Source organism: Salvelinus namaycush, chromosome 10, assembly GCF_016432855.1.
Source record: "Salvelinus namaycush isolate Seneca chromosome 10, SaNama_1.0, whole genome shotgun sequence".
Classification (NCBI taxonomy): Eukaryota; Metazoa; Chordata; class Actinopteri; order Salmoniformes; family Salmonidae; genus Salvelinus; species Salvelinus namaycush.
Genome location: NC_052316.1, coordinates 28,393,238 through 28,406,854, shown reverse-complemented (window position 1 = coordinate 28,406,854; position 13,617 = coordinate 28,393,238). Strand labels below are relative to the sequence as shown.

Below are 13,617 nucleotides of genomic sequence, written 5' to 3'. Positions count from 1 at the left end.
AGAAGGGCGTGTTTCATAGTTTACAACCAATGTCTGTTCACTTGGGCGGGGCCTCTGAGTGAGCAGAGTTTCTCTATGACAAACCGTTCTCTCATTTAAGAAGCTAAAATTACATTTCATCTTTTCACAAATAGTTTCATATTTAAACATTTAAATTGCACAACAATTCCATGTGAATCTGATAACTAGAATGTGTCGACTTTCCAAGATAGTTTATGTCATCCTGTCATTAGTAGTAATGGCTCAGACAACAACTGATCTGAGATCATATATTCATTAAGTACCAACGCATATTTTTAACTGGTTGAATTACTGAAATATGGTTCCATTTCCCACCTTTTGATGTTACCAGACTCTCTTTGTTACAAAGGCTTTACAAGAGTCAACTCTATAGAGTAGAGAGAGAGAAAAGGGGAAAGGTATTTATGGGGTCATAAACCTCCCCCAAAAGGCCAACGTCATGACAGATCATATTAACTCCACCTTTCCTGACACACTAGACACACTTCATTTCCCTTACCGACTCAATAGATTCACAGACGATACAATCACCATCGCAATGCACACTGCCCTATCCCATCTGGACAAGAGGAATACCTATGTAGGAACGCTGTTCATTCAACAACATAGTACCCTTCAAGCTCATCATTAAGCTCGGGGCCCTGGGTCTGAACTCCGCCCTGCGCAACTGGGTCCTGGACTTCCTGACGGGCCGCCCCCAGATGGTGAAGGTAGGAAAGAACACCTCCACTTTGTGATCCTCAACACAGGGGCCCCACAAGGGTGTGTGCTCAGCCCCTTCCTGTACTCGCCTCTTCAACCTCAGGAGGCTGAAGAAATTTGTCTTGGCCCCTAAGACCCTCTGAAACCTTTACAGATGCACAATTGAGAGCATCATGTCAAGCTGTATCACCGCCGGGTACGGAAACTGCACAGCCTGCAACCACAGGGCTCACCAAAGGGTGGTACGGTCTGTCCAACGCATCACTGGGGGCACACTGCCTGCCCTCCAGGACACCTACAGCACCCGATGTCACAGGAAGGCTAAAAAGATAATCAAGAACGTCAACCACCCGAGCCACTGCCTGTTCACCCAGCTATCATCCAGAAGGCGAGGATGGTACAGGTGCATCAAAGCTGGGGCCGAGAGACTGTAAAACAGCTTCTATCTCAAGGCCATCAGACTGTTAAATAGACATCACTAGCCGGCCACCACCCAGCTACTCAACCCTGCACCTTAGAGGCTACTGCCCTATAAACATAGACATGGAATCAGTGGTCACTTTAATAATAGAACACTAGTCACTTTAACAATGTTTACATACTGCTTTACTCATCTCATATGTATACTGTATTCTATTCTACTGTGTTTTAGCCAATGCCACTCTGACATTGCTTGTCCTAATATTTATATATTTCTTTATTCTATTATTTTACTTTTAGATTAGTGAATTGTTAGATACTACTGCACTGTTGGAGCTAGGAACATAAGCATTTAGCTACACCCGCAATAACATCTGGTAAATATGTGTATGTGACCAATAAAATTAGATTTGAGGATGGGGGCGTGCCCAAGTACACAGGGAGTACAGGAGGGGACTGAGGACGCACCCCTGTGGGGCCCCCGTGTTGAGAATCAGTGTCGGAGGTTTTGTTGCCATATGTGTGTGCAGTAGGTGAGGTGTTTGTTGACTCTGTTGTCTGTTGAGTCAAACTAGTGTAGCAGGTGACTGTGAAATCGGAAATGTTTTTGTTAGTCTGTTTGACCCCAGCCAATAAAGACAACCTTTGGACCAGGCGTGTCTGCAGGACTTTTTCACATACAGAGAAAAACGCTCATGTAGGCCAACACTCATGATGCATATGGGGGTATGTGGCGACCAGTGTGCAGTTGGCATGGCATCTTTTAATTTCCTCCTCTCATGTGCTGGAAAGTAGCAGCAGGGAGCTGCTGAGGGAGGTCCGTGGGGCGACGCACAATTGGCATAGCGTCGTCCGGGTTAGGGAGGGTTTGGCCGGTAGGGATATCCTTGTCTCAGTATGTAAAATGTAATCAAATGTATGCACTCTACTGTAAGTCGCTCTGGATAAGAGCGTCTGCTAAATGACTAAAATGTAATGTAAATGCTGGCCTGGCAGTGCTCATTCCCCCTCTTTCTTTCTCTCTTTTTTTTTAAACCCCACTGATCCAGTTGGCTGCAGTGCGGGGCCCTTGGTATGGTTCAGGCCCCTGTGGGACAGTGGCGGGACCCCTGCCAGCCTCTCCCTTCTCCCGCTGCTAGTGGAAACCGCTGCTCTACTCTCAGACATTCCTGTCTGTGGGCTATGGGACACATGCAAGCAAAGACTCCTTTTGTGCTGCCCGGGGCTGCGGATGCATGTTCTTGGGTGTAACACAGCTGGCTGCCCAGCTCTGGGGGGCTTCAGCTGCCCAGTGGTGGAGAGACTGGCTGGGGTGGGCAGGGCACTGGGCAGCAGCATGGATAGAGGAATAGCTCCAGACCTAGGCTTTAGCCTAAGCCCAGCTACAGTATGGGTCAATGACCATCAGAAGAATCAAGCCTGCTGCTATTTGTCAGTAACTTCACTTACCAAGAAATCCACTGTATTCTCTGTTTTCTTGGAAATGTCAGCCTACTAATTAGAAGCCATTAACCACAGTGTGCACTGTAGCAGGCACACCCTCTCTTATTTTCTGAGCGTGATTAACAGGGAGAGGTGCAGCCTCTGATCTGATAGCGGGAGAGAAAGATGGTGTATATGCAAAGTGTGTGTAAATGTGTATTTGGTTGCAGTTCCCAGCAGTGAATGTGTTGATGCTCGTTGGTGGTTTCTGACTGCATTAGATTAATGAGGGATTCTCTGCCACAATGGCTGTGTTTACACAGGCAACCCAATTCTGATCTTTTTTTCCACTAATTGGTCTTTTGACCAATCACATCAGATTATTTCACATCATATCAGAGCTGATCTGATTGGTCAAAAGACCAATTAGTGATTTAAAAAAAATCAGAATTGGGCTGCCTGTGTCAACGCAGCCATAGAGCAGAACCTCTAATCCAGTTTATTGTCTGAAGGTTTTAAATGTTGGCGATGCGAGCCGATGGACCCGTTTCTATGGCTATGGCGGACTCATTTTTCCCATCCCTACTGTAAGCTCCCTGCTGCTACTTTTCAGACGTTGACACTCGGGCTATCCTACCCACTCACTAATAAATGGACCACAAGTCCTCATTGTGTCAGGAATGGTACATACAGGTTTAGGCTCAGTTTAGAGAGGACCCGTTCTGTATGCCAAGGTCCATATGATCCGGATCAGATTTTTTTGTTTAATCTAGGTACGTTTTTTTTTTGTTCTGTTTTCCTTACCTTTATTTTCTGTATTCCTTCTTTGTTCTGCTCTGTTTACCCTGCTATATTCATTTTAACCCTGTTTTATTTTTCACAATGCTTCTAGACCAGAATGGGGAAAGCACTTTCCTTGATGGAAAGAGTTTCTGCTGTATAATGGCAGGGGGGTGGGCATGCTTGGTGATTGAGTCTCTCTATCTCTCATATACAGTAGAAACTCCCTGTTTTTAATATAACATAGAAAGCACACGTATGGGGACAGTCTCTTCTCTATAGCATTACGGAACACTCAAACGGTAATGGATGGTTTAGACTGCTTGCGAGCAGCATCCTGTGATGGAGGTAGGTACTCTCTGCGGTAGTTAGACCATCATAGGGCAGCCTCAGCCAGATATAAAGGGATTCTCTCTCTGCTCTATTATAGAATAGGGGAGGCTCACTCGGTGATGGAGTCTCAACTGTAGAGGAATTCAGCTAGGCTATTTTTACCCTGTATGGCGCGGGCGGTTGCTATGGCGTTGCCGATGGGCACCGTCGCTATGAGTGCGTGATGACAAGCGGCACCGAGGATCCACTTCACGCACAGCACATCAGCACAATTTGTGTGTGTAGAAATGGTGAGAAAGTGTTGGAGTGAGATTTTGTGAGTGCGAGAAGCTATGTATTTGAGGCTACTGAGAAATGATGAAGGGGCTTCTGTGTGGGAGGTGTATTTATCTGTTCGGGTGTATATGAGGGAGAAAGAGAACATTTGCGGCGTCAGTGATTTGAGTGGCTGCTTTAAACATTTCTCTTTCCCTTCCACCACTTCATTTTCCATTTCCCTCCCTCTCTTCTCCGAGTCTCCCTCTCTTCTTTTCGTAGTTCCTTTGTCTCACTACTGCCCCGGGGAAGCCAGGATGCATTTGGTTACTGTGTGATTGGCTTCCAAATGTTGTAAAATGCCGGTTAGGGACTTGATTGGCTGTTCAGGGCTCATGGTGACATACTCTGCTCACTGGTTGGCTGTTCAGGGTTTTACGGTGACTGAAAGTGCTCTGTTATTGGCTGCCTGTGGAGCTGTGATGAAGTATAAAGGGGAAGGAGGAAGAAAGTAGGTCATTGTGTCAGCAGGTCAGTGAAGCACTGAGTGCAGTTATACAAGCACAGCTTTTTGCTGCAGCTACCGCTTGTGTTCCTGCTGCTACTGCAACTATTGCTGCTTTAAAGGAAACAGAAATGTTGCTATTAACCCTACTTCCTATCATTCCTTTGCTCTCACATCATGCTTTGTCTGCATGTCTTTTCCCACTGTCAACACTGTCAACACTCTTTTCAGTGTTGACAAAGTTTTAGTGATTGTCAGCTTTTAAAAGAACAGTGTATGAATGAAACAGTGCTCTCTGCTTTGGTCTGATTACCCCTCCAAAAGCTGTAGGTGAGATGAGACACAATTCACTTGCTGTGACCCATATTCACCTTATGTAGCCCTGCCCACTTGACCCGAGCTATTTTGAACGCGTTTGTCTTTCAACTTCCTGCGCATTGACACACAAGCAAAACCATTGTAAAATATGAAATACATTTGTCAAAACTATTAAATAATGTGCACAGAATTTGAAATATGTTATTATCTGTTGAGGAAAATGTATGTGTAACGGATGTGAAATGGCTAGCTAGTTAGCGGTGGTGCGCGCTAATAGCCTTTCAATCGGTGACGTCACTTGCTTTGAGACCTTGAAGTTCCCCTTGCTCTGCAAGGGCCGCGGCTGTTGTGGAGCGATGGGTAACGATGCTTCGTGGGTGACTGTTGTTGATGTGTGCAGAGGGTCCCTGGTTCGCGCCCGGGGCGAGGGGACGGACTAAAGTTAAACTATGAAAACATTTTAAATGTTAGCCAATTTTTTTTCCAATCAATGCTTGAATGGACAATGTCGTTAACGCAGAATATCAATGACAAAAGGCAAACAGTGCCGAAATGTTTTATGTAAATAACATTAGGATATTTTATCTGTTGTGTCTCAAAGCTAACTAGCTAACCTGCCGTGTTAACTCTATGGGAATGCTAATTATGCTAATGTCAGCTTCCGAGTGCTTTTACTACGAAAACACATTTTTCAATGTTTTTCCCCACCATGAAATGACCATATCTTTCAATTCTGTGCACTTTATTTATAGCCTGATGACACTAATTTCATCCGCTGCTCTGTTGTTTGCCACATGCTTGAGTGTGAGACGGCCATCACTGAAGTCGTTTGTGGTGACGAGGGGCGTCAACAGCGATTTTTGAGCATCTCTAACCAATGAGTATCAAAGCCAATGACCAATTTTCAAATCGCTGCTTGTCCACGTGTTCTGGCTCTGGCCCAACCCATCGGTTTCTGGACCAATCAGATGGCGCCCTTGTTGCCAGGTTACATAAGGTGGATAGAAACTCTGCTGCTGCTGTTACATACATGGTCATGTTGAGAATTTATTAAACCTGTAACCTTATGTTATCGACAGAGACCCTCACATTTTATGTTATGGACAGAGTCGTCATTCTCTGTGTGATGTGTTTGTGGTGTGAGAGCCTGTGTGTCGTGCTGCTTGTGCAGGTCAAATGTATCTGTTTTTTATTTATTTCACCTTTATTTAACCAGGTAGGCTAGTTGAGAACAAGTTCTCATTTGCAACTGTGACCTGGCCAAGATAAAGCATAGCAATTCGACACATACAACAACACATAGTTACACATGGAATAAACAAAACACACAGTCAATAATACAGTAGAAAAAAATAAAACAAAACGTCTATATACAGTGAGTGCAAATGAGGTAAAATAAGGGAGTTAAGGCAATAAATAGGCCATGGTGGCGAAGTAATTACAATATAGCAATTAAACACTGGAATGGTAGATGTGCAGAAGATGAATGTGCAAGTAGAGATACTGGGGTGCAAAGGAGCAAGATAAATAAATACAGTATGGGGATGAGGTAGATAGATGGACTGTTTACAGATGGGCTATGTGCAGTGATCTGTGAGCTGCTCTGACAGCTGGTGCTTAAAGCTAGTGAGGGAGATATGAGTCTCCAGCTTCAGTGATTTTTGCAGTTCGTTCCAGTCATTGGCAGCAGAGAACTGGAAGGAAAGGCGACCAAAGGAGGAATTGGCTTTGGGGGTGACCAGTGATATATACCTGCTGGAGCGTGTGCTACGAGTGGGTGCTGCTATGGTGACCAGTGAGCTGAGATAAGGCGGGGCTTTACCTAGCAGAGACTTGTAGATAACCTGTAGCCAGTGGGTTTGGCGACGAGTATGAAGCAAGGGCCAACCAACGAGAGCGTACAGGTCGCAGTGGTGGGTAGTGTATTGGGCTTTGGTGACAAAACGGATGGCACTGTGATAGACTGCATCCAATTTGTTGAGTAGAGTGTTGGAGGCTATTTTATAGATGACATCGCCGAAGTCGAGAATCGGTAGGATGGTCAGTTTTACGAGGGTATGTTTGGCAGCATGAGTGAAGGATGCTTTGTTGCGATATAGGAAGCCGATTCTAGATTTAATTTTGGATTGGAGATGCTTAATGTGAGTCTGGAAGGAGAGTTTACAGTCTAACCAGACACCTAGGTATTTGTAGTTGTCCATGTATTCTAAGTCAGAGCCGTCCAGAGTGGTGATGCTGGACGGGCGGGCAGTGATCGATTGAATAGCATGCATTTAGTTTTACTTGCATTGAAGTTACGTCCAGAGAGCAGAAAAATGGGCATAGCTGAAAGTCAATGGGCTGTGACAATGCCCCTCCCCCTTCCTTTCAGGCACTTGGGGTCACACTTTATTTGGGTAGTCCATCTGTAGATGCTCTATAGATTTCCCAGCACTCCCCTCATTCACCTAGACACTCCGCCACAGCCACCACACCCCAATGTCTGTCTTTGTCTCTCTTGGTCGCTGTCTTTCTCTCCCAAAAATATGTTCATAGTTTAACATGTTGGAAAACATTCACTTTAATGGTCTGTTCTATCCAGGCATTAGTCCAGTTTGTGTGAAAGCATTGCAGTCTGTTGGGTCAGAATGGAATTAATCATGATACTGGTCATTTTAGGAAAGCTCACTATTAGAGACTTATATTGGTCAGTCGAGCTCCACTGTTGACGTCCTTGCATTGGCACAAGTAGGCATTATTAGGATCCCTAACTAGTTTAGAGACTAGGGCCTGTGTCTAAACCAGGATTTTATCATGTCAGTTTGTGGCTGTCATGACCTTTCTGGCTCTTTTTTTATTTAACCTTTTATTTAACCAGATAAGCTAGTTGAGAACAAGTTCTCATTTACAACTGCGACCTGGCCAAGATCTAGCAAAGCAGTTTGACAAAAACAACACCAGAGTTACACATGGAATAAACAAGTCAATAACACAATAGAAAAAAAGAAAGTCTATATACAGTGTGTGCAAATGGCGTGAGGAGGTAAGGCAATAAATAGGCCATAGTAGCGAAGTAATTACAGCTTAGCAAATTAACACTGGAGTGATAGATGCACATCATCATCTGCTCAAGTAGAAATACTGGTGTGCAAAAGAGCAGAAAAGTAAATAAAAACAATATGGGGATGAGGTAGGTAGATTGGGTGGGCTATTTACAGATGGGCTATGTACAGCTGCAGCGATCGGTTTAATCAGCTTTTCCATCATCATGTGTCATCGCTAAGGATATAAGGTTATGTGTACGTCTATATGTAAGGTTATGTGTGTGTCTGTTGCAGGGTTTAAGGATGTGTGTGTTTTCAGGGTATATGTTGTGTGTTTTTTCTTATTTTAGATCCCTGAAGGAAAACGTATTTTTTCTAGTCCAGTACCATAGCGGCTCCAGACGAACCATGTGATCGGTAAGTGCTCACCTCTGCTCTGTACTAAAAATATACAGTGAGGGAAAAAAGTATTTGATCCCCTGCTGATTTTGTACGTTTGCCCACTGACAAAGAAATGATCAGTCTATAATTTTAATGGTAGGTTTATTTGAACAGTGAGAGACAGAATAACAACAAAACAAAAAAATCCAGAAAAACGCATGTCAAAAATGTTATAAAATTATTTGCATTTTAATGAGGGAAAAAAGTATTTGACCCCCTCTCAATCAGAAAGATTTCTGGCTCCCAGGTGTCTTTTATACAGGTAACGAGCTGAGATTAGGAGCACACTCTTAAAGGGAGTGCTCCTAATCTCAGCTTGTTACCTGTATAAAAGACACCTGTCCACAGAAGCAATCAATCAATCAGATTCCAAACTCTCCACCATGGCCAAGACCAAAGAGCTCTCCAATGTTGTCAGGGACAAGATTGTAGACCTACACAAGGCTGGAATGGGCTACAAGACCATCGCCAAGCAGCTTGGTGATAAGGTGACAACAGTTGGTGCGATTATTCGCAAATGGAAGAAACACAAAATAACTGTCAATCTCCCTCGGCCTGGGGCTCCGTGCAAGATCTCACCTCGTGGAGTTGCAATGATCATGAGAACGATGAGGAATCAGGCCAGAACTACACGGGAGGATCTTGTCAATGATCTCAAGGCAGCTGGGACCATAGTCACCAAGAAAACAATTGGTAACACACTACGCCGTGAAGGACTGAAATCCTGCAGCGCCCGCATGGTCCCCCTGCTCAAGAAAGCACATATACATGCCTGTCTGAAGTTTGCCAATGAACATCTGAATGATTCAGAGGACAACTGGGTGAAAGCGTTGTGGTCAGATGAGACCAAAATGGAGCTCTTTGGCATCAACTCAACTCGCCGTGTTTGGAGGAGGAGGAATGCTTCCTATGACCCCAAGAACACCATCCCCACCGTCAAACATGGAGGTGGAAACATTATGCTTTGGGGGTGTTTTTCTGCTAAGGGGACAGGACAACTTCACCGCATCAAAGGGACGATGGACGGGGCCATGTACCATCAAATCTTGGGTGAGAACCTCCTTCCCTCAGCCAGGGCATTGAAAATGGGTTGTGGATGTGTATTCCAGCATGACAATGACCCAAAACACACGGCCAAGGCAACAAAGGAGTGGCTCAAGAAGAAGCACATTAAGGTCCTGGAATGGCCTAGCCAGTCTCCAGACCTTAATCCCATAGAACATCTGTGGAGGGAGCTGAAGGTTCGAGTTGCCAAACGTCAGCCTCGAAACCTTAATGACTTGGAGAAGATCTGCAAAGAGGACTGGGACAAAATCCCTCCTGAGATGTGTGCAAACCTGGTGGCCAACTACAAGAAACGTCTGACCTCTGTGATTGCCAACAAGGGTTGTGCCACCAAGTACTAAGTCATGTTTTGCAGAGGGGTCAAATACTTATTTCCCTCATTAAAATGCTAATCAATTTATAACATTTTTGACATGTGTTTTTCTGGATTTTTTTGTTGTTATTCTGTCTCGCTGTTCAAATAAACCTACCATTAAAATTATAGACTGATAATTTCTTCGTCAGTGGGCAAACGTACAAAATCAGCAGGGGATCAAATACTTTTTTCCCTCACTAGCTCTGCTTAGCCCACTGATATGCTAAGTGACATTTTTGCCATATAACATTTATCGAATACATTTATTTCAGATAGCCTCTGTACCGTAGGTTCTTGTCTATGGTTGAATTGGGATTGAGTAAATAGAACATTTTACAGGTTAACTCATGTAATGTCTTCTGTTTTGTAACTAGTTAGAGCATCCGATGTAGCTGTCATGTGGTACGTCCACAGCCCAGCACGGCGGAATGCCCAGCTCAGCAAGGAGCCATTGACAACCGCTGGCCTTTGACAAAGGATCCTCCCAGTGACTCTTGTAACTACCTCCCTCCCCTAGGGGACACACAGACCCCACAGTGCCTCCACATAGGGTGGACCTTCATCCTACACCACACTCCTCATCCTCCCACAGAGTCTGTTAGACAGGAGGTAAGGTTGGGCCGGGTGCTGCTGCCCTTCAGGAATAGAGGCTGTGGGTTATTCTGTGTGAGATATATATTATCTCTCTCTCACACACACACACACACACACACACACACACACACACACACACACACACACACACACACACACACACACACACACACACACACACACACACACACACACACACACACACACACACACAGTTGAAGTCGGAAATTTACATACACCTCAGCCAAATACATTTAAACTCAGTTTTTCACAATTCCTGACATTTAATCCTAGTAAGAATTCCCTGTCTTAGGTCAGTTAGGATCACCACTTTATTTTAAGAATGTGAAATATCAGAATCATAGTAGAGAGAAGGATTTATTTCAGCTTTTATTTCTTTCATCACATTCCCAGTGGATCAGACGTTTACATACACTCAATTACTATTTGGTAGCATTGCCTTTAAATTATTTAACTTGGGTCAAACGTTTCGGGTAGCCTTCCACAAGCTTCCCAGTTGGGTGAATTTTGGCCCATTCCTCCTGACAGAGCTTGTGTAACTGAGTCAGGTTGGTAGGCCTCATTGCTCGTACACGCTTTTTCAGTTCTGCCCACAAATCTTCTATAGAATTGAGGTCAGGGCTTTGTGATGGCCACTCCAATACCTTGACTTTGTTGTCCATAAGCCATTTTGCCACAACTTTGGAAGTATGCTTGGGGTATCATTGTCCTTTTGGAAGACCCATTTGCGACCAAGCTTTAACTTCCAGACTGATGTCTTGAGATGTTGCTTCAATATATCCACACAATTTTCCTCCCTCATGATGCCATCTATTTTGTGAAGTGCACCAGTCCCTCCTGCAGCAAAGCACCCCCACAACATGATGCTGCCACCCCCGTGCTTCACGTTTGGGATGGTGTTCTTCGGCTTGCAAGCATCCCCCGTTTCCTCCAAACATAACGATGGTCATTATGGCCAAACAGTTCTATTTTTGTTTCATCAGACCAGAGGGCAATTCTCCAAAAAGTATGATCTTTGTCCCCATGTGCAGTTTTAAACTGTAGTCTGGCTTTTTTATGATGGTTTTGGAGCAGTGGCTTCTTCCTTGCTGAGTGGCCTTTCAGGTTATGTCGATATAGGACTCGTTTTACTGTGGATATAGATACTTTTGTACCTGTTTCCTCCAGCATCTTCACAAGGTCCTTTGCTGTTGTTCTGGGATTGATTTGCACTTTTCGCACCAAAATACGTTAATCTCTTGGAGACAGAACGCGTCTCCTTCCTGAGGGGTAAGACAGCTGCGTGGTCCCATGGTGTTTATACTTGTGTACTATTGTTTGTACAGATGAACGTGGTACCTTCAGGCGTTTGGAAATTGCTCCCAAGGATGAACCAGACTTGTGGAGGTCTACAATGTTTTTTCTGAGGTCTTGGCTGACTTCTTTTGATTTTCCAATGATGTCACGAAAAGAGGCACTGCGTTTGAAGGTAGGACTTGAAATACATCCACAGGTACACAGATGATGTCAATTAGCCTATCAGAAGCTTCTAAAGCCTTGATGTCATTTTCTGGAATTTTCCACGCTGTTTAAAGGGACAGTCAACTTAGTGTATGTCTTCTGACCCACTGGAATTGTGATGCAGTGAATTATAAGTGAAATAATATGTCTGTAAACAATTGTCGGAAAAATTACTTGTCATGCATGCAGTAGATGTCTTAACCGACTTGCCAAAATGTATAGTTTGTTAACAAGAAATTTGTGGAGTGGTTGAAAGACGAGTTTTAATGTCTCCAACCTAAGTGTATGTAAACTTCCGACTTCAACTGTATACACACACACACACACACACACACACACACACACACACACACAGTCAAAAGTTTGGACATACCTACTCATTCCATGGTTATTCTTTATTTTTTAAAACTATTTTCTACATCGTAGAATAATAATGAAGACATCAAAACTATGAAATAACAAATATGGAATCATGTAGAAACCAAAAAAGTGTTAAACAAACCAAAATATTTTTTATATTTGAGATTCTTCAAAGTAGCCACCCCTTGCCTTGATGACAGCTTTGCACACTCTTGGCATTCTCTCAACCAGATTCATGAGGTTGGAATGCATTTGACCTGGAATGCATTTCACTTAACAGGTGTGCCTTGTTAAAAGTTAATGTGTTGAATTTCTATCCTTCTTAATGCGTTTGAGCCAATCAGTTGTGTTGTGACATGGTAGGGGTGGTATACAGAGAGAGCTCTATTTGGTAAAAGACCATATAATGGCAAGAACAGCTCACATAAGCAAAGAGAAATGAGAGTCAGTGAATACGACACGAAGGTCAGTCAATACGAAACATTTCAACAACTTTGAAAGTTTCTTCAAGTGCATTCGCAAAAACCATCAAGCGCTATGATGAAACTGGCTCTCATGAGGACCGCCACAGGAAAGGAAGACCCATGTCTGATGAGTCCAACATTTTGTTTCATGAGGAATGCTTTTCCAACAGTCTTGAAGGAGTCACAACACAACTGATTGGCTCAAACGCATTAAGAAGGAAAGAAATTCCACAAATGAACTTTTAAGTGGTTTCTTCATGATCCCATATATGTTATTTCATAGTTTAGATGTCTTCACTATTATTCTATAATGTAGAAAATAGTAAAAATAAAGGAAAACCCTTGAATGAGTATGTGTGTGTCCAAACTTTTGACTGGTACTGTACATTGTTTTTTAGTTTCAGGCCATGTACTGTAATTTCACTGTTAATCTCGCTTTTTCTGACAGGTTCATTCACAAATGTCTACCTCACGATTAAAAGGCCCCTCTCCATAACTGCGACCCTGAACAGGCTACAAGATGACTTCCAGTATAGGCGGGTGAGTTAGTCTACCAATCTCCTCTTACACTTGAGAGAAATGGATATCCTACCCTACCTGCTCATCTAACTGGTAGCTAGCTGTCTGTCAAATCATCTGTGACTAACAATCTATAAAATAAAACGTTTTTTAAATGTTCTCAATCTGTGCTTTACTTTGCCTGGATTTAGTCGTCATGGTGATTTCAAGCAACATTTGGTGGACCTTTAGGTGTGTGTGACTGACCTGTGTGTGGGTGGACTCAGTGGCTCTGGACCTGTTTTAACTGGCAGGGGTAGCTGAGTGACAGCAGGAATGGCCCACCAGCACGGGATCTCCCGCCTTCATCCCAGGATTAGCATGCCGCTCAGCCCTGCTCCGTTTTGAGTGGTTGGTGTTTAATTATTATGTTTATGAAAAAAATAAAAATAATTTACCCCTTTTTCGTGGTATCCAATTGTCTCATCGCTGCAACTCCCGTACGGACTCGGGAGAGGCGAAGGTCGAGAGCCGTGCATC

At 43.7% G+C, this 13,617-nt stretch overlaps 1 protein-coding gene across 5 annotated transcripts in view; it reads left to right on the top strand.

Moving 5' to 3' along the window:
* Positions 1-13,617, top strand: part of LOC120054929 (circadian locomoter output cycles protein kaput-like) — a 47,338-nt gene that overhangs the window by 13,001 nt on the left and 20,720 nt on the right. For 4 of the 5 annotated variants that reach the window (XM_039002672.1, XM_039002670.1, XM_039002671.1 and 1 more), the window contains exons 2-4: positions 8,130-8,196; positions 10,015-10,249; positions 13,028-13,119. In XM_039002672.1, coding sequence (XP_038858600.1) covers positions 13,100-13,119 — 20 coding nt within the window. In that variant the 5' untranslated portion in view covers positions 8,130-8,196; positions 10,015-10,249; positions 13,028-13,099. The remainder of the gene's footprint in view (positions 1-8,129; positions 8,197-10,014; positions 10,250-13,027; positions 13,120-13,617) is intronic. The other variant, XM_039002669.1, reaches the window with a different exon arrangement.